Source organism: Telopea speciosissima, chromosome 3 (assembly GCF_018873765.1).
Source record: "Telopea speciosissima isolate NSW1024214 ecotype Mountain lineage chromosome 3, Tspe_v1, whole genome shotgun sequence".
Classification (NCBI taxonomy): Eukaryota; Viridiplantae; Streptophyta; class Magnoliopsida; order Proteales; family Proteaceae; genus Telopea; species Telopea speciosissima.
In genome coordinates this window covers 36,013,195-36,034,311 of record NC_057918.1, presented here as the reverse complement: position 1 = coordinate 36,034,311, position 21,117 = coordinate 36,013,195, and the positions used below count along the sequence as shown (strand labels likewise).

General features: G+C 39.6%; 1 protein-coding gene across 1 annotated transcript; it reads left to right on the top strand.

Annotated features, from left to right (window-relative positions):
* Positions 1–1,490: 1,490 nt before the first annotated feature.
* On the top strand, positions 1,491–18,790 carry LOC122656818 (translin). The gene is made up of 7 exons (XM_043851479.1): positions 1,491–1,920; positions 2,210–2,306; positions 2,720–2,835; positions 12,541–12,585; positions 15,565–15,590; positions 18,281–18,416; positions 18,583–18,790. Exons 1-7 carry the CDS (start codon positions 1,536–1,538, stop codon positions 18,687–18,689), a joined length of 912 nt encoding a protein of 303 aa, XP_043707414.1. The 5' UTR covers positions 1,491–1,535; the 3' UTR covers positions 18,690–18,790.
* The last annotated feature ends 2,327 nt before the right edge of the window (positions 18,791–21,117 follow it).

Here is a 21,117-nt window from a genome sequence, read left to right as displayed (position 1 = left end):
CAGCTTGTGTGGCAAGAGCGGCAACAATATCACTAAAATTAGCTCCCAAACTACGAAATACAATGTCATTGAGTTCCTCTAGAGTGAGAGGTTTGTTTGCAGCCACGAATTAGTCAGAAATGTACTTGACTTCTCTGAGATAGGTTGAGACAGATTTGTCACCCTTAGAGGTGCTCTGTAGTTGCATATGAATTATAGAATGCTGCTATTGTGGAGAGTTCCGAGTGCCGTCTCGAGACCGTGCCAAACTTCAAAGGTAGTTTTGAGACCAACAACATAAGGTAGAACCTCTGGTGTGAGAGAAGCAAGAAGCCAACTCATCACCAGTTGGTCATTACGAACCCAATCAATATAGGTGGGATTCACTGTGGGAGTAGATGAAACTTGTGATGCAGTAGTTGATGAAGCCGTTGGAACAGTAGTAGAAGAAGTTACTGGGGTAGTGTAAATCGGTGGGCATACATTGCTTCCATAGATATAGCCGACAAGATCATGAGTTTGTAGTAGAGGGAAATGCTGGGTTTTCCACAACAAATACTTGTGGAGAGAGTTTCAATGTGATATGCTGCTGGAAATTAGCAGTAGGGAAGGCAGAGGGCAAAGTACTAGGAGACATTTTAGCCACTGAGAGGATCGAGTGGAATTGGATTCCTTGTAAAGAATAAGAATATTTGGGTGTTTTCTTCTCATCCTCATCTAGAGAGGTGAGGTTTGTATTTATTTTTGAATTTGTAACATACTTTTTTACATGTGAACTCTATCCGTTGTAGATTTTGGATAGCACTCAATTAACTAGAAAGAAGGGATATAGAGTTTGAACTTGTCACACAAATTCAAAAATCAAGAGCTCGTTGACGTATTCAAAATTTAAATTTCAAATAATGTACTCCTTAACAGTCATGTCACCCTTCCATGTGGCAAAACAAGGTCTTAGTCTAAATATACTTTGTGTTATTCTTTGTCCCGATGAGGACAATTCACCTCTCTTTCTATCTTTTCTCTTAACAAAACTTGAATACGTCACCTTTGAAGTTTGAACTTCTATATTTTTTTCCTGTCATCGATAGACCACAAGAAGCTCACGTAGTCAGTATTGGTGTTGTATGTAAGCCCGTTATAGGTATTGGTATCAGTATCGGGATCAGGTATTTTGATTGCTGTATCGTTATTATCGATATTGATATGATATTGATACTGATATTGATATAATATGGATCCGGCCAACATGTATTGCGTTCATGTTGGACATAAATCCAAAATAGAATCATTTTGTGCCTGATATTTTCAATTCATATCAGTGTTGAGTACCAGCGATATCCGAACAAATAGGCCGATACACCGATACTTGGAACCATGCTTAGGAAGGGAGAGAGATATGGCGGGATACAGAGATAAATATAAAACCCAGAGTTAGCATTTAAAAAAAACAAAAAAAATGAAGTCGGTGTTTCCAAACGCTCATATGGTCCTTTCACACTCCTTAAACCCTATAATTCTAATCATAAATCTTCATAAAACCCAGAGTTCACATTAACATGAAATCGACCTTTCGTAACGTTCTTATAGTCCTTTCAAACTCCTTAAACCCTAATTGTAATCATAAATCTTCCATTTCTCTTCTTCAATTTCGACGAATCGCTGCCACTAGGGATTCAGCTTCTCTCTCACCTCCTTCGTGTTTTAGAAACGCGTGCGTTCGGTTGATGTGCTCAAATTCTTCATCCTCTACGGTGGCAGACATTGGAGCTTATACATCCTACTATTCTTCCATGGAGAACCAATTTGAGGATTTCCGTCGTCGCCTTGAAGAATCTGGAAGCTTACGGGAGCGCATTCGAGCGGTTTCGTTGGAGATGGAGTCCGTGACCCGGCTCATGCAATCGAGCCTCCTTCTTGTTCATCAATCTCGGCCTGTCCCAGGTGCTGAAATGGATGACACAGTTCCTATTGCTTAATATGTCTGTCTTTGTTTTTCATCTTTCAATACTCATATTTTGGTTAGTATTTAATTTTGTTCTTCTGCTTTCTCTATTTTGCAATGTGAGAACTTTTATTGCCTATCCTTCTTGGCTTTGTCTCTGGACTTTTGCTTATATGGATACGATCTCACATTACGTGATATTTTCCCCTATTTCAGCCCTACCCCTCTGTTATTTACTTACTTTCTGATTCCTATTCTCATCCTCCCCCCTCTATGTTGATGCTTCAGAGGTCTTAGAGAAGGCAAAGGTTCAGATTGATGTTCTGAAAGGACTCTTCCATCGGCTTGCTGAAATCCTCCAGGAATGCCCTGGGCAGTATTATAGGTCTGTGCCATTTTTTTTGTAAGTTTGCTCTTCATATGCTTTGAACAGATGGCCCCTGCACCAGGGCAGCGTTCTCTACCTATCTCTCTCTCTCTCTCTCTCTTTATATATATACTTTATGGGAAAAGGCTGGGCATACTGCCCATGAGTTAGCACACACACTGTCTATCTCTCTATTCATCCCTTTGAAATGGGAAAAGGCTGGGCATACTGCCCATGAGTTAGCACACACAGTGTCTATTTCTCTATTCATCCCTTTGAAATGATCCCCTGCCCTTCCTGTATGATGCCCCATTGCCCCATCTCGCCCCCCATTGGGACACAACGCTAGCTTATCGCACATGGGTGGTTTGCCTATCCCTCTCCCTTTTTTTCTTCCACTTTTAGTTTTACTTATTTGTGGTTATTGTTAGATATCATGGTGATTGGAGGAGCGAGACACAAACGGTGGTCTCATTGCTTGCATTTATGCACTGGCTAGAAACAGGAAATCTTCTCATGCATAAAGAAGCTGAAGAGAAACTTGGATGTAGGTCAAAAACTCCTTAAATCATCATTTTTTATTTGTTGATGATGTGTCTATCTGTTTCACTTCATTTTGCTGTTCTTAGTGTGTTACATTTAAGGATGATATTATTATTCAAAATTGAAAAATTGTTTTCTTCAAGGCCAAGGCAGGCACGATCTTTGGTAATTCATTTTCATCGAGGATGATATATATTAATTTATAGCCTACAATTAGTGATTTCATGGCATAGTGGTTTTTATATAGAGATCAATGGAACTGCCGCATGATGCTGGGATTCTTTTAAAAGGTTTCTGGTCTGGAAAGTAGAGCTTATGGCTGAATTTTACTAGAACAAATAAAGGCTATTAAAGCATGTGATAAGGATAAATAATGCAGGTGAAAATTGCTAAGGAGGACAGGGAAACCCACGAGGACACATTGTTTGTGAGAGGATACAAAGCAGGAATTGAGGTTATGGTTTGAGGTATCAGTATCACGGGCGATAAGTATCGGTTTTGCAACTGACCGATTTCGATACCATGCCGATATCACATCGGTGACACGGTACAGACAAGGGGTAAAATGGTTTAAAAAATCCATTTTTAACGATGAATCAGGGGCAAATTTGTCCAATACAGCCGATCCTTGCCGATACCAATCTGATACCGTATCGGTTTCCGTGTTGATCAATACCCGTTCCGATACCGCGCACTAAAACCATGATTGAGGTAGTGTCTAATGAGTAACAAACACATTCTTTTCTTGTAGCCTAAATTTCATCCAGTCAAAGCATGTTAAAATTAATTGGTTTTGGGGTCAATGTTAGACTTATTCAATTCCCTAAACAATGAGTTCAACACTTCAACATTGGATGAGATTTGGTCAAGTTAATGATCAATTTATGGAATAGATACGGTTGAACAGTGGGTATTATTACTTTTGTTGTTTGCTTGTTTATTTACTTGGGTCTACATTAGCTGGTGGTAAAATGCTGGTAAGCTTCTTAAGTATGGTTTTAGGTCTTCAATAAGTGTTTATGGTTTTGGATGATAAAAAATTCATTGCCAGAGGAAAGAGAAGGGGTGAGAGAGCAAACAAAACAACTTCCAAGACCCTGCCTTACAAAGGGACGGGGGCAAGGGACTGCAACAGAGAAAGGGGCAAGACCCCAAAAAACCATAGAACAGACTAAATCAAGGAGACGACTTATAAGAAGGGGCCGAACCTAACAAAGAACTAAAAACAAATAAGAAATAGCCCCAAATCTGGATATTGCGGACCATCTGGAGAGATTACGCTCGAACCAGAAATTGTAGATCAAGGGACATACCCAGTGCATGAGGCTCCCGTCACTGCGGGGTTTGGGGAGGGTCATAATGTACGCAGCCTTACCTTTGCTTTCGCAGAGAGGTTGTTTCCAGACTTGAACCTGTGACCGCTTAGTCACAATGAAGCACCCTTTACCGTTGCACCAAGGTCCACCCTCCGAACCAGAAATTCTAGATAGTCGCAATAAATGTAGACTTGCTCACCAAACCACTGCAACAAGACCCTGCAAAAGAGATGACCACGGATGCCCATTCTCTACAAAAGCCAAAACTCTCCTCCGAGGCAACGGAAGGCAGCATCCTGCAGCTTGAAGTGAGGCCGAACTTCGTCTAGATTTGACAAAGGGAAAAAACCTTGAGAAAACCAGATGACCCCCTGAATCATCAGGTAGGGATGGAAGGAAGCAGTAAGAGCCTCTCAGGGCTGGGCAAGGAAGAGGCCAGGTGGGACAACTTCTTGGGATATGGAGGGGAGCTTATATGATGTCGGCGGTAAAAATGAATGGGGGACAATGGACAATCGATGGCAGGAGGGGCTGAGGGGTTGAAAAGAGGGAGGGAGAAGAGTCTGGAGGGAAAGGATGGGAGAGGACCCCTACTTGGGTAAAGATGAAGGATCCAAGTAATTTGAATGCGAGACAGTATAGAGACAAGGGGTTGTGTTGGTGGACTTCCGTAGTCCATGTGGTAAGTTTTAAAAGTCCCATGAACTATCCATTGCTTGGATAGAGATAGCCTAACAATATTGAATGGAGGACTTTTTCTAGAAAATTTAATTCCAAAGTGGGTTGAAAAACTTGACTCCAAAGTTGTCGATTGGATAAGTTTTTCTACTCACTTGCCAAAGAATTTTGCCATTTTGAAGCTTCCGAAACTAGTAACCCAGAAGGACAAATGTCAACTTTGGAGGTCCCGACCAAGGTTGGAGGAATAAAATGGAGGGGAAGACCCTCCCTAGTAGGCAAAGGAGCGATGCTGAAGAGAGAGCTCCAAGCCATCGCACCAGGGGCCGGGGGTGAAGAGGTGGTAAGACCAGGGGGCAGAGACAATATGGTCAAGGGGAGGAGTCAGTGGTTGGGGAAAGGGATGCCTGGGTGGTGATGGCACCACACCAAGGATGCCAGCCATGCTGACAGGCACACAACGAAGGGTGGTGGAATGTCACACCCCACTCCTTATAACACCGGAGATGTGACTAGAATGCTTATCGCCATAGTACTTGACCTGCCAGGATCTTAGAAGCAGTATCTTACACTCACAATCCACAATCGAGAATCATAGATAAATCAAAGGCAACGGAAAATAAAGATATAATTACTGATTTTATGTGATAAAATATTACATAACCATGTTTATGCTTGTTCTTCAACATTAACAACGACATAATTAATAATTACATCAAAAAGTATAATTACAACAAAAATATTAAACATCTCAAAATGATATAACAAGAGATGCCATGTTACTGATCACGATGCATTGTATGCACAGTCATTACAAGCGCAACCCACTTAATGACAACAAAAATATTAAACATCTCAAAATGATATAACAAGAGATGCCATGTTACTGATCACGATGCATTGTATGCACAGTCATTACAAGCGCAACCCACTTAATGCTCCTCGGACTTTGGAGTCCACCAGTCTTACACCATAATGGAAGGATCGTCTAAAGTTGTCACGGTGGTTAGGCGATCCAAGGCGGTGGCGAGGGCCAAAATTCAAGGTGACACCAACCAGGCGAACAAGGCGTCCAAGGTGCCCGACTAGGCAACCAAGTCGACCAAGGCGCCTGGACGCCTAGGCGACGCCTTGACAACTATGGGATCGTCCTCCCACTTCGATGTAGCATTACCTGCATCATCATTTAAGAAAAAAGAGCACACATATGGTTTGAGCTTCACTAAGCTCAATGAGGGGATTGGGAGCATGCAAGTAATAACAAATAGACCATGATGTGGTGCATGAATTCATTTTATTATCAACCTAAACAATAAAACTAAGTCATGGGTCAATGGTGTTATTACAACACAATAGGCAGTATCCCTAGTCCCGGAATCGGCCATCGGTCACCCAACGATACAAACCCTAGTTGCAAAAGGAAGCCTGCTAGTCCCGGAATGCTTCATCGGTCACCCAGCAAGTCTTGATAACCTCGTCTTGGCACCACAGTCCCAGAATGATACATCGGTCACTTTGGCTCAGTCCGCCTTCTGCTGAACTCACATCGTACTACAGAAGCGATATTTTGGAAAATCTCATCAAACCTACCACTGTGGGTTATCCATCATGTATCCCCCTGATGGCAAGGGGTTGTAGAACATGATCAATTATCCTAACCACATGTCATTCTACATGGCAGTATATCACATAGATACTTAAGACCAACGATCACAGTACTAGAATCATGCCTCGGCCACACTGTCCTCCCATTCCCTTAAGCATATACATACACATACAATTGAGTATGGCGAATTTCCATCGGTCACACCGCAACCCATTTCCAAGCCTAATACAACATATATTTCTTTTACAACAGTTAAGGAATTGAAACACAGTTAGTATGGTGAATATGATACTGGAATCATGCCTCGGCCACACCGTAACCCATTTCCAAGCCTATATCTAATGCAACATGTAATCAATAACAAACACTAGTATGGCGATCACGGTACCGGAATCTAGCCTCGGCCATACCGTATCCCATTTCCCACGCACAACATGTATATCAAGACATATAGATTTAACGCATATACAATTATAGCATTTCAGTTCTAGCATATGAACAAGTGCATCATGCAACAGTTTATATATAATTAAAACACTCTAAAAGAAGTCAGAGCAAAACCCACTCACCTTGTGTACAGACTTGGTGATTTGAATCCTGAAATCAACACCCGAACAATTCTCCGATGGGCCTCACCGATAGATTTTCTCTGACCTAATTCATGTTCATTTTGGTGTTAATCCATGTGTCAAAGAATACCCAAAAGATTCCCAACTAGGTCTGGGAACATCTCAATTTTGGGGTCTACCAGTTGATGGTACCGGTAGATCCCACCGGTAGATCAATTATTCACCGGCTGATCGACCAGAAAGTGCAGTCCCGTAATAGTTTGTCTACCAGTCCATCATATAGACCTAACCGGTCGACCAGTGGTGGTCCGAGAACTGTTCTTCAGTTCAGGTTATGATCAACACTGTCCTAAGGCCATATTGGTTCCACAAGGATTGTGGAGGATTACAACCCCTTCCGTTTGAGCCTAATGGCATCAAATTTCACCATCTATAATGGGAGTTATGACCGAATCTCCAATCGTAAACCTAAAACCTAGGTCGTGGACAGATTTCCCCCAATTAACTTGGAATTCATCTGTTATTGGTTCGAGGGCGTGCAAGAGGGTTCAGTACCCTCAACCATTAGCACACCAGCTGGCCACAAGGCTCAACACTAGTTTTCAATTGAAACCCAGTCAAATATCTCTAAACCTAGGTCTCACAACCACAAATATGGAGAGGGGAAGATGGGACAGTAGACTAGTGCCTCTCTCCTTCTTCTTTCTTTCCTTCCTCTCCCTTTCTCGGTTCTGACTTGTGAGTTATGAACTTTTAGAAGCTCATTCCTATATATAGACTTTAGTGACTAGGGTTCGTTTAACTCAACAATGCTTTTTTACCCAAATCACATTTATTCTCCTATCAGACATGCGGGCCCATTGCTTTGACCTCATAAGGTGTACGAAGTTGCGTATGGTTCCCATGAGGTGATTAGGCTTGCATAGAGGTGCCTAATCACGGAAGCACAGGGTCCCATAGACAATAACCCATTCTGGGGGTTTCCGATCCACCGGTTGATGGCGGTTGGTCATATGTGCTCTATTCAAATTGGATTTTCTCCAATGTTCTTACCTACTCTCAAGGGTGTTTTAGGAGTTTGTGCACAGTATAATGACAATATTATACCATGCATTTGTAGGTTAAAACAACACGATTCGGTTACTTACTATCAATCATCCGGAAGTGTATGCGGATATCTTCTTTTGCTCCCTTCACACCATGAGCATGTATATGGAAGGTAGTTAGCAAATCCACCTGACTCCTTGACTGCTATAGCCCACGTCACCGGTGTCGTCGGAGCAACACCTATTATGAATAGTTCAAATTAGACCGGTTTGGGCATGGGTGTAACATGGAAGGTCATGCTGGGGAAGGGTTTGGCACCACACTGGTTTTTCATGCTTTAATAGATATTTTAAGGGTTATTTCTACAAGAAGGAAAACCTATAAAGTTTCTAAAAGGGCTTTACAGAGACACCTTTTGCCAGCTTTATTCAGGATTGGTTAGTCAAAGGCAAAAATCACAATAACATGGCAGGCTGGCAGCCCAAGATTACTGTGGACACACCGATGATGTTGAAGTTTGATTGCCACAAACGAGTCAGAAATAGTGGATGATTCAATGTAAATGTTAGTTATCTTTAATTGTGTACAGCTTTGGATGTTAGTATTATTATAAGATAGACTTCTCCCATTCTACAGGAAGGAAAACCTATAAAGTTTCTAAAAGGGCTTTACAGAGACACCTTTTGCCAGCTTTATTCAGGATTAGTTAGTCAAAGGCAATAATCAAAAGAACATGGTGGGCTGGCAGCCCAAGTTTACCATGGACACAGCAATGATGTTGAAGCTTGATAGCCACAAACGAGTCAGAAATAGTGGATGATTCAATGTAAATGTTAGTTATCTTTAATTGTGAACAGCTTTGGATTTTAGTATTATTATAAGGTAGACTTCTCCCATTCTTTCATATATATATATATATATATGTAAGTGTTGGTTTATGGGGTTAAGTATATGATGGTTCCTTAAGGGGTGTTTTGGGTATTAGTTGGTTATTTAACTTAATGTTCACTTAATGTCGGTTCTAGTTGTGGACTCAAATTGTAATTCCTTTTTATCATAATAAATTGATCATCTACCAATGGGTTGAGTGTTCTGTTCACTCTCAAACCGTGGGCAGTGTTTCCCTTCTCCTCTTCCCCTCTGTCTTGGTTGTCTTCTTCTTCATTGATTCTGGTTGGTGATATCTGATTTTGTCACATGGTATCAGAGCTATGGAAGAAAAAAACCAGGATTTCTTATTCTTTGATGAAGATTGATTCTGATGCAAAGGATTGCTTATATATGAGCTTTTTCCCTTCCTGCGGATATGCTGATCATCTATGGAGTATTTGCAGGCTATGAATCCATCTCTAAGGCTTGCGGATGGTGCTGCCATGTTCTGTCTTGCATGGACTTTTGTACTGCTGTTCTCTTGATCTTATATCAGGAGGTTAAACTGGCTGAGCTCAGATCTTTTTCTGGTGTTATAAGACCCTGCGGCTTCCCTGGTTTCAGGGATTTCCTGCTTCAACTAGGAATCTCCAATATCTATAAATCTGACCATTGGTTTTTCTTGATCTTCTGGATTGCTATTCTGTACATCGGGCATACTGTTTGACCAGAATTTGATCTGGTTCTGATTGGCGGATTTTGACTTCTTGAAATTCTTATTTTTTAGGATCTCTACTTTCTATTTTTGAAACATTGGCCACTGCACTTTATCCAACCATTGGATCTTCATATTTTGGGGATCTGTTTTACTGGAGTAATGAAATATTCGACCAGAGTTTTGAGGTTTTCTGTTTGCTGGATTTGAAGATCTTATCACCTGCATTCTTCAAGTTCTTGGTTTGATAAAGTTTTGATCTTGATCTAGCAATTGGATCCTTCTCAAACTTGGAGGGTTTCTCCTTCTAATTGATTGTTACACTTGACCACAGTATCACGAAGATCTGATTTATTTATGTGGTAATTCTTTGGATTTCTCATTGATGCTGTCTACAAGACTCCTTTATGGAAGTTCTGATCATGCATTGGTCCCGCAGAGAGGGTTGTAGCTGTAATTATTCACTGTTTGTGGCTATTATGATTCTGCTTTTATATCAGCTCAACAAATTCTCTTCCCATGAACATGCTGATGCTGTTAATCTGTTCTGCGTTGTTGCTGATATTGCTGCCCTGCTGTTGATTTGTGCTTATTATACTGTTACGGATAATTCCAGATATCACTACTGATTTCTTCTGCAGTGGTGTTTAGCTGCTGCTGATATTTTAGCCTGATGTTATATGACTTTACTACTTTGCCTTCTCCCCTGCATTATTTGTCCACATGTTGTACTGCACTTGAGAGGGAAGTACTAAGGATTCAGTGAAGATTAGTTGCCTTTGCCTTGCTCTTTTGCTTATGCAGATTATTTGCCTGTCTTCCTCGGAAAGATTATTATCTGAGATAGTTGAAGCAAAGTTTAAAGTATCAGTATCGAGTATCGTATCAGGAGGGTGATTTTAAGAGACATACCGTATCGTATCAGAGAGACAAGATGCGCTAGATACATATGGAAATGCTGAGGATATATGCAAAATACAGTTTTGAAGCATAAAACACTATAAATAAGTAATATGTAAAATATATTATGTTTAAAGGGAAAATAAAGTACAACGTGACAAGTGCACTCAATTAATTATATATACCAGATGATATTTCTTACATGTATTAATATCAAAATTTTTAAGGTATTGGTACCGTATTGTATTAGTACCTTAAAAATACAATACTTATCGGTTAGGTCGATAGATAAGAAAAGATACGTAAAACTTTGAGTTGAAGATTCTTACTATTATCTTCTTCTACCATAAGCATGCTTAGTTGCTGCTAATATTTTTTATTCTGATGTTATATGATTCCACTATTTTGCTGTCTCCCCTGCATTATTTGTCCACATGTAGTACTACCGGTGAGGGGGAGTACTAAGGATTCATTGAAGATTATTTGTCTTTGTAAGGTAGTACTGGTTTGAATGCTTAAATCAGTAGTACTACATTAAGTGGTATCAGAGTATGGTAGAGGATGGTTTACTAAGGCTTCTAGATCCACCTAATCTTATGACAAGGGTCATTGAGATGTTTTAGCAGCTCTGTTCTGAACAAAGAACATGCCGGTTGAACAAAGGGATATAAGTGCGAGGTTGCAATTACTTGAGAATCATAGCCCCACTCCTGGACAAGACAGTAACTTACCACCTAAAGATGAAAACGGATATCAAGTACAACCTACAGTACATTGCCACAACCAGAGAAGTACAAAAAGGGGACAAACAAGGGTTCCTACAGTATAATCTACTTTTGAGGAACATTTGAGGTCTTATTTCAATGCTGAAAATGGTGTACACCGTTGACATTCTGATGACACACAAAAGGTAGAGCTCGAACGGAAGGAATACAATGGCAAACATGATCCACAAGTATTTCACTATTGGTTGGCATGCTTAGATGATTATTTTGATTTGGTCGAGTTGTCTGAGTCAAGGAAGATGAAATTTGCTTGAACTAAGCTAGTAGGGTCAGCAGCACGTGAATGGTGGAGGACCTATGAGAGAGACCTTGAAGACCGTGATAGAGATGAAAGAAGATCTGAGTGATAAGTATTTACCAAATAATCTACACTCACGTTTGAGTGTTTTGTTTACTCTCAAACCGTGGGAGTTATGTTTACCTAATGTCGGTTCTTGTTGTGGACCCAAATTGCAATTCCTTTTTATCATAATAAATTGATCACTCCACCCACGTTTGAGCGTTGTGTTCACTCTCAAACTGTAGGCAGTGTTTTTCCCTTCTCTCAGCTTCTCTTCTCCTCCTCGCTTCTATCTCTCTGTTCTCTTCTTCTTTCTTTTTTCTTCATTAATTCTGGTTGGTGATATCTTATTTCGTCACACACGCACACACACAAATATATATATATGGCTAATTTAGATATTCTTATTTTGAGGGTTATTGAGCTTGGATTTCCTGATGTCATAGTTAATGTGTTAAATGAGTTGAACCTGATGATGATTTGATATTTTGATCCATCCATGTCTGCACATGGAAAGCTTCTCAAACCTCATCACATGTTTCGGCATTTTAAAATCTTAGTTCACTTCTAAGAGAAATGGGTGCTTAATAAGGGTTTGCTGATGCTATTATCTGTCCTTTCTCTTCATGGGTTTTGTTATTCTTTCTCAACACTGTCCGATCACAACAAAGCTGGCACTTTTGCTTAGGCACTTTATTAGTATATATAGCAATCCTCCCTGTTCTTGTTTCTTATCCCGTTATTAATGAATAAGTCAGAAGAGGATGTCTAATGGTGGGTTGTATCTCTTGTTTCTTTTGTTTTGATCTTTTGGCCTGTTAAAAAAATGAGTTATAGGATATTCTTGTAAGTCTCTATCTTGAGTGTTTCTTATGTTTCATTTATAAATCAACCAGGAATATTTTTCTTTTGTGATGCTGAAATGTGTTGATTGATTGTGCAGTGGATTGTACCGAGTTTGGTCTTGATATTGAAGATTATCTCATTGGTGAGTCATAAACAAGTTTAATGCAGGTTAATTTCTAATTTTTATTCCCTTGGTGTTTAAGGCTGACTTCACAAACAGTACCCACAATCATGAGAATTTAAATTTATTGGTGGCTGCATATGCTATAAATTGGATCCTTTCTCTTATTTCTTTTTTTCCAGCATACTTTTTCCCTCTTTTGTAGACAACTGTGGGTTTATCTCCATTACCGAAGCTTTAACAAACCCTGAGCCTCCACTGTCTTGTTTTATTATATTGTCAGACACATAATTGTCAAGCATTGCCTAGGTAACGCGTAGGCGACAAGGCATGCCTTGATGCCTAAGGCAACCGGGTCCCTTATGCTTCAAGGTGCCCATACGTAGATGATGAGAGGAAATACATGTAATGTTAGATGGAAAACATGTCTGGTATAACTTATACAGAAAAAAATATGTGGGAAATGGCAAATATACCTGTTATGCGATGCTCACCTTGGGCGTCTTGGCTTGGCGCTATGATAACTAGTGTCAAACATGATCCATCTTCAACATCTTATTTACATTTACTTGCTCTTACTTATTAGTTTTGACACATGTGAAAGTTGTTTTTCCATTCACATCATAAAGGTTATGCTGGCCTTTCCTGTTCGAAGTGAATAAAGAGCTGTAACCCGATGCAAATCCTGCTTTGGCAGGGTCCTGGGAGGAGTTGGTCCTACCTAATCTTCAGCGTTACTTTTTTCTCTCTCTCTCTTTTAAAAGCACTCAGATCCCGAAATTATTTTTGGGAAAAGGTTGGGCACACTGACGTTATACCACAAGCTAGAACCCATTGTGTCTATCTCTCTCTTCCCCCCTTTGAAATGCCTCCCCTGCCCCTCCTGTGATGCAGATGCACTGCCTTGGACCAACCCAAACCCATGTGGGTATCCATGTGAAGATGAACCGGGTCCAATTGTTTCTTTGGGTTCAGTAAAACATTTAGTTTATTTATTTATTAGGGTTTTATTAGTTGGGATTTTATCTTGTAATCTTCTATTTTGAACGGGCTGCTTAGTGGTAGAGTCCTTTCCATACTTTAGTTTTAATAGGCTAATTAATAGTAGAGTTATTTAGGTTTCAGTTTTAGATTACTATTAGGAGTCTTATTTTATCTTTATATACCTTTGTAATCTGTCTTTTATTTTTCAGATTGGAATTAATGAAATTTTGTTTTCTATTTGTTACCAGATTGGTACGATAGTTACAGGTTGTGAGTCCTTCTCCCTCTGTTTCTCTCTCGTCTCTGGATTCTCTCTCACCTCACTATTCTTCTCTCCTCCTTCAGGTATCTTCCCACTGTGGAACCCAACCCATATCCTAACCTGACTGCTAAATCACCGCCAGATTTGGTTTTAGATCTATCGATCTCCCTCATATATTCTTCTTTCTACTTGGGATTTTACACCCTAGTTCCTGTCATAGGCCTGTGGATTCTCATCCCAAACCTTGCGGTATGAGTGAGTTGCAGAACCAACTTTTAGATCACGGTTGCCCTTCTTCGGCAGTGGCTGTTTCAGACATCAAATACCTCTCACCTGTGTAGTGTTTGGGCTGATAATGGTGTGCAATCAAGAGGGCTGGGGGTTTCGGTCCTAGCCCCAAATTTGCAGACTTAGTTGTCCTTCGCGAAGGAGTTCTTCCTCTCGATCTCCCGCTGTTTCTGCCATGAGTGATGTGCGCAAGGAAGAAGACGCCTTCTCCCACCTCCCACGATTACTTTCTTTCCTTTATTATTAAACCCCTTTAATTCCTTTTTCCTATATTGCTCCTCTTTAACCCTAAGTCTCTTTTATCCTTATTTTAATTTTCCTTCCAAGATTACCCTTTCACTGATAAGTCATCTTCATTCACGTGTGATGCCTTTGCTTTTGTTTTGGAATTCTGATAATTTACAACTCTGCCACTCCTTCACAACTGCAGATTATTTATCATTCTGCCATTGTCCTTATAAAACCTCCAGTTATTTACTGATTTGCCACTAGTGCTTGCAATTTGATTTATCTAACACTGGAGTGGGCCCTCAAGCGATCCAAATAGGGTTTCTGAACCCCGGATCTGCATTATCCTGTATGATGTCCTGTCCCGCACCCCATTGATGCCGCCCGTTAGCTTACCGCACATGGGTGGTGTGCCTATCCCTCTGACATTATTTTTTTTTTTAGGAAAGCTAGTTATCCTGTACGGTCCCATACAGAATCATAACCTTATTGGTTAAACACTTCTGCTCAATTTCCTGTCTTATTGATGATCTGTAATTCTCAGTTATAGAAATCCACTAAAGTGTTCTTGGAAATTGCCTAACCAGCTTCCATCATCATCCTGCATCAATCTAGCAACTGATTCCTTTTTTGGCACTTTACTCTTTGTTTATGAACATGCAATTGGATGATGGTTGCAATTAGGTATAAGATAGGAGCAACCGTTTATTCACCCAAATTCTGATTATTTGACCATGCTGACAGTCCACTGGTAGCTTCTTTTTAGTTATGAAGTCAAGACTCTTTGTAAGTCTCAATTCGAGATCAAGAGAGATCTCCTCTTCAGATTCTGAGGAATGTACAGATTCACACTCAGAATCTTAATTGCGAAATGGAAATGCTAGAGGCTGTATGATATACTTTTGTTTGAATTGTGCCTACAAAGAGTTGGCCACCTGTCTCCAGCCTGACTTTGATGAACAAGCCGTACTTATATAAATGATCACTCATGGATGCTCTGTTTCTCTTTGTTACAAAATGGTGCTTACTTTAAAGTTTATATACTCAACAAGTTGGTGAGTTTTGTAAAGTTGATCCCACCATTTATGTTTTTCGATTTAGCTTCAATTAGTAGCTGCTTGTCAAAGTCTGCCTGATCATTATTCTCATTTTCATGCTTGTTTCTCATAATAGTAACATATGGAATATTTGGGTACCTATGTATATATACTAATGTTGAAATTCTTCCTATTATGCAGGAATATGTTTCATGTCAAATGAATTGGTAAGGGGCTATTCTGTGAACTTGTTTTTCTTTCACTTGCGTAGACTGCATGTATAAAAACACATACCTTAGTCCTTATGCATACATATCCTTTCTCTTGGATGAACTGCATTTGATCCCAACCTTCTTAAGTTCTTGCTTATTGTGTCCTATTCCTTGGCTCCATTTTCAATTAACCATGCATGTTTATGTAGGATAAATTAAATAGTTCAATCCTGCATTTATACCAAAAGGTTTAGGAATTTAATCCAAATTCTTGCTGTAGTAATTAGAGTAATTCAAAAGAAATAGAGTATTAGATTTGATGTAATGTGATAGAAGGCTTTGAAGTAAAATGTCATATGACAATGTAATGAGAGAGATTCAGGTTACAATGTCTACTTTTAGATTTCAGAATATAGATTGTGTAAAGAATGAGAGTAGGGTTAGCCCAATAATATCTAAATGTTCTGGGCAGAATCTGATAAGTTAAATTCAAAAAGGATTTTAGAGAGTGCATAAATAAAGAGTTTGCTGAAGGGGCTACTTGGTTTTTTAGCAGATTTGATGGGAATTTCATGGGTTGCAATTTTCAGATGAAGGAATATTTGTTTTAGTCATTGGTTGTGGTCCTCTATTACATAGACCAACCCATGGTTGTTAATAATGAATGGTCATGGCATCTATCATTGCCCATTTAGACTGGTTAATTGTCTGGTGAATTTGCTACTGCGATGGGAAACTTTGCCAACCCCTTGTTGATGTATACATTTATGCTGCCCTTCCCTAACAGTTCGAGCTTTTAGGTGAAACGGTAGTGAACATGGTATCAGAGAAAGGGAGGTCAAGTGTTCGACTCCTGGGAAATGCCGCGTGAGCTCCACGTGCAAGGACCATGGGATCTTGGCCTGCATGTGCGGGGGTGAATGTTGATGTATACATTTACGCTAACAGTTCGAGCTTTTAGGTGAAACAGTAGCGAATACTTCTCCCCCCCAACCCTCATTTTTTTTCCTTTCCCTCCTAACCATCCCCAGCAGGATGGAATTCCTTGTTTGGAGTGGATTTGTAACTCATCATAAATCTACTTCTATGAAAATGTTACTACAGAACTGATTGCTTTAAACTGAAAGTTTTTGCTGTAGATGCCATCTTAACCCATCAATCTGCTTCTTTGAGAACTACTAATGACCTTTCTGCTGGCATAGTGCTCTTTTCTAAGACGCAAAGACTCACGAGGAGGACCTCATATGTGATATTGAGGCTGTGTTTTGGTTGGGCAGGAGGAAGTACTCCTGTGCTTTTGTTTAGTAACATCTTTGTCAGGTTGTATCTTGTTTTGTTGCATGAGATTTTTTTGGGCAAAAATGTAAAAGGTATATTTAAAGTTAAAAGGAAGGAGCCTGACGGGCATTACAATCGGATTGGAAACATTTTGTTGCATAATTTTTTTTAGAATATATGTATGCCAACACCGAAATTGAACTGGACCAAAACAGGTATCGCCGTATCGGACCAATGTGAGTCTGTTAACAAAAAACTGATTAACCTGGATCAAATCAGACCAAAACTGAGAGTTGCCTTACCAGTTCAAGTTGGCTCAGTTCCGTACCAAAACCCGAATGAACTGGCTGCTTGACACCCCTATTGCAGGGGATTAAAAGTTGAGGTTGCTTTTAATTGGTGCTCGGCTTAACCAAACACAGCTTGAGAAATGGAGGGCACCCAGTGTCTAACCAACTAGTTGATATAGTTGATACTTGCACATTCCTTTTGTTTCATTGACTCATTTTTGTTTAAAAATATATCCTATTGGATCCAAGTATTTGAATTTTCACTCTAGGTGAGCATGGTATATGCTTGGAGTATATTCAAATTACTCTGATAGGTTCATGTAAGACTGACACCATTCAATGCAAATGATTCCCGGCTTCATATTTAAAGGGGTCAACTCCAGGTTTCATCTGAGAATTTTGAATTAATGTCATCTTTCACACCTCTTTTGATGAAATTGACAGATTCACTAGTAATAGCTTCACCCTAATTAGAAAGGAATGGATCTATTGTCCTTAAAATCCCTGTTGAGATTCAGTTAGGTGCTTATTGCTGTGATGCCATTATCAAGCTTTCAAAGTTGCTGATTTAGAAAAGGCAATTCCCAAGCTTCAAAGTATTTTTAGCTAATTGGAGAAGACATGTTTCACTGAACTGGGCTTCTATCTTTTGCTTGTTTTACTGCTAAATACTGCATTCCATCACTATTCTGTAAAGCTGAAATTGGTGCAGGATTGCAGATTTGGCTGGTGTATGTTCTAGAACTACTATACTTGTAAGGTATTATTGTAAAATTGGAAACAGGAATTCACCTATGATAGTTCTGTCAAAACGACAAAACAGGCATATCCATGATCTTTGTTTGATGTGCCTTGTTAGATTTACTTTATTGGGCATTTGAATGGGAAATGTTGTTTTTATCCATGTGGCAGCTCCAGTTGAAGTCGTATGCAGCAACTTTTAGTCGCACTATAATATATTTCTTTCCATGTTGGAAAGTATTCTTGCAATTTGAAATTTGAAATATGATGGAAGGTTGAAAATTTTCACAGCCATGCTCTGCAACTATTGATGCTCATCTGATTGGGCTTCAAGGTCTTGTGTAAACTGGTCTATCAGCAGATTGATACTAATATGAAAATGGTGGGATCTTGCAGCCTCGTTATGTGGTGAACCGAGTGACAGCCGGGGACTATGATTGCCCAAGAGAAGTGTTGAAGTTCTTAACAGATCTCCATGCTGCTTTCCGGATGCTTAATCTCCGAAATGATTTCTTACGCAAGAAGTTTGATGGTAAGCTGTTGTTTATGCTGCTTCTTTCTAGACTATTAAATCTTGAACATGAGATCTGCTGAGATTAGAAGACTTGTATTTTTGGACTAGTATGCTAAAATTTGGCCAGATTCTTGTGGCTAAGAGGTACTGCTTATGCATGAGACTCCACTTCAATCTTTGGCAGGTATGAAGTACGACCTAAGAAGAGTTGAAGAAGTTTATTATGATGTTAAGATCCGAGGCTTGATAACTAGTGGGGACTCCTCAGGAGACCAAGGAATGCAGACATAGGTTCCAAGCCGGAATTCAGTCTACTACTTGCATCTCTCTATGTTCTATCTACCTTGACAAACAACATAAACTTTTTCTTCACAATACCATGGAATTTTTTTGCGGAAGGTACAAGATTGAACAAAGCTAGAACAGCTTTGAGAAGGTGCCACAGGAGAATTGCCTCAATGGGGGCAACGTAAAACATTGTCCTTTGTCAAATTTATATACCAACAGGAAATCATACAAACACTAAGCTTCAAGATTACATTATGTGGGGGCCTGTTGGCATGCTACCTTGAATTACAACTATGATTCATGTCCAAATTTTACCCACAAGGACCCCCCCACCCCAGATATTTAACTCAGCTGTCAAGTTTTAATGAAAATGTAGATTTTAATGTCTCATGGTAAAGGTTGGAATTTTTTTTTCCTGAAAAATGCCAATTTTATAATGTTGGAAACACAAAAAAACTGTGAGGGATCATGGCTTGATTGCGGTGTTGTGGTCACATTTCTGCGGTCTTAGGGAGTCTTTTAATGGGTTTTGTCAAGAGACGGACTGCCATGGTCGGGAAAGGTGAACAATATCTCCTTTAGTATTTGGTAAAAATGTTTTTTATTATGGATACGAGGATTACATGGTCTCAATGTATGAGCGAAGTCTTTTTCAAGAGAAGTACCAGTATTCGTTTGTGTCCTGTTGTCATCACCAGGGGTGACAAAATTCAGCGTCTACAACAGCTTGATGTAAAGCAGTTGCTTCAAGTTCATGGTTCAACACATGACCAGGGACTCCATCCTCAGTTGTACATAAAAAAATGAACAATTATCGCATGGACAACTCCAAGTGGAATAAGGAGATTTTTGAGAATGTGCAACCCATGATCTTAGTAAGTTCATGTATTATATGCATCCTTGAACGTTTAATGAAAAAATAATTTGTTATAGATTTTTTCATAGCTACCGAAAAATTGCAGATTTTATTGTTGACCTTATTAAATGCGTATAGAAGGGGTCTCTTCTTTCACTGCCTGCACTGGGCTTCTTTAAATAGCAACAAAAGCAGAGAAAGCATGGAAGAACTTCTATCTTAGTTGTATAAACCCCATAGCTCTCGAAACACAAACAAAAACAGAGAAAGGATGGAAGAACTCCGCAGTTGTCTCAGATAAACCCCCAAAGCTCTTGAAACGTCCATGGAGAAACTCCTACCATAATTGTTTGTCTCAGATATTTACCAAATGTTTCGATTCTACATGGAAGAACTATTTTAATTGCAAATGAAAGACGAAACAAAGTGACTGGCGAAATGAGTTTTAAACTTTGGATTGGGGAAAGGGAGCAATGTAATTCCAGCTGGAGATAAAGCTAACTAGAACCAGAACCAGGATCTGCTTGGGTTTAATGCAATCGGCTGGGGCAGAATGGATGATTAGATGAAATTAGGGTTAGGGTTTGATGATATGGGTAGGATAAACTGATGTGGAGGAGTCTCTTATTGAAGGTCTTGAAGTGTTCTAATGGAGTTACAGATGTAAACTAAGATAGGTATCAATTTAGGGTTTGGGTTTTGGGTTTTGGGGAAAGTGAAAAGAGAAGAGACCTAGGGTTTGGAGTTAGGGTTAGGCAGGGGTTAGGAGAAGAACGGTTTGGGGGATTGGGGATTATATGCTTACTTGTTGTGGGATGGATCCTTGAACTGATAGCAGATCTAAATAATTGAGCTATGATTCTTCACACACTTGGCAGTAGCAAACTTGAACAAACTTAAATGCACTCGAAGGAGAGAAGCAGTGAACTAGTGAAGGCTATCTCAGCCTCACCTTCACAGCCTATCTCAGGACAGTGGAATGGATTAAAGCAATATTCTTCTTTATTAAATCGTGGGGGTTCAATTGAGTTCTTACATTATATAGCCTTTAAGGCTAGATAGAAAATAAATTCTAACTAGGACTAGGATTCAAAATAGAAATAGGAATGCTAACTAGGGCCATCTTTGGTATAGTTTTTATTTTTTATTTTTACCTTCAAAAACGTTTTTGGTTGTGTTTGGTATCGTTTATGGAGCCTATTTCTATTTAAAAAAGATTGAAAAAAACCAAAAACCAAAAATAGGTCCTGACCCATTTATGTGTTTTGGCCAAAAATCACTTTTGGTCAATTTTTCGGGGACTTTAATGAGCACGTGCTCATAACTCTAAAAATCAAAGGGTAGGAAGTGTCATTTCTCGTTTAATTAGAAGATCGACCCTCCTTCTACTTCTTCTTCTTCTTCTTCTTCTTCTTCTTCTTCCTCCTCCTGCTGAAACACCATTCGCCACTCCCCCATCATCTTATTTTTCTTGCATTCCAGCTGCCCCCTCATCTTCTTCTTCATGTGACCCCACCTGCATTTCCTCCTCTTCTTCTTATTCTTCTTCTTCGACCCTACACCTCCGCCCATGGA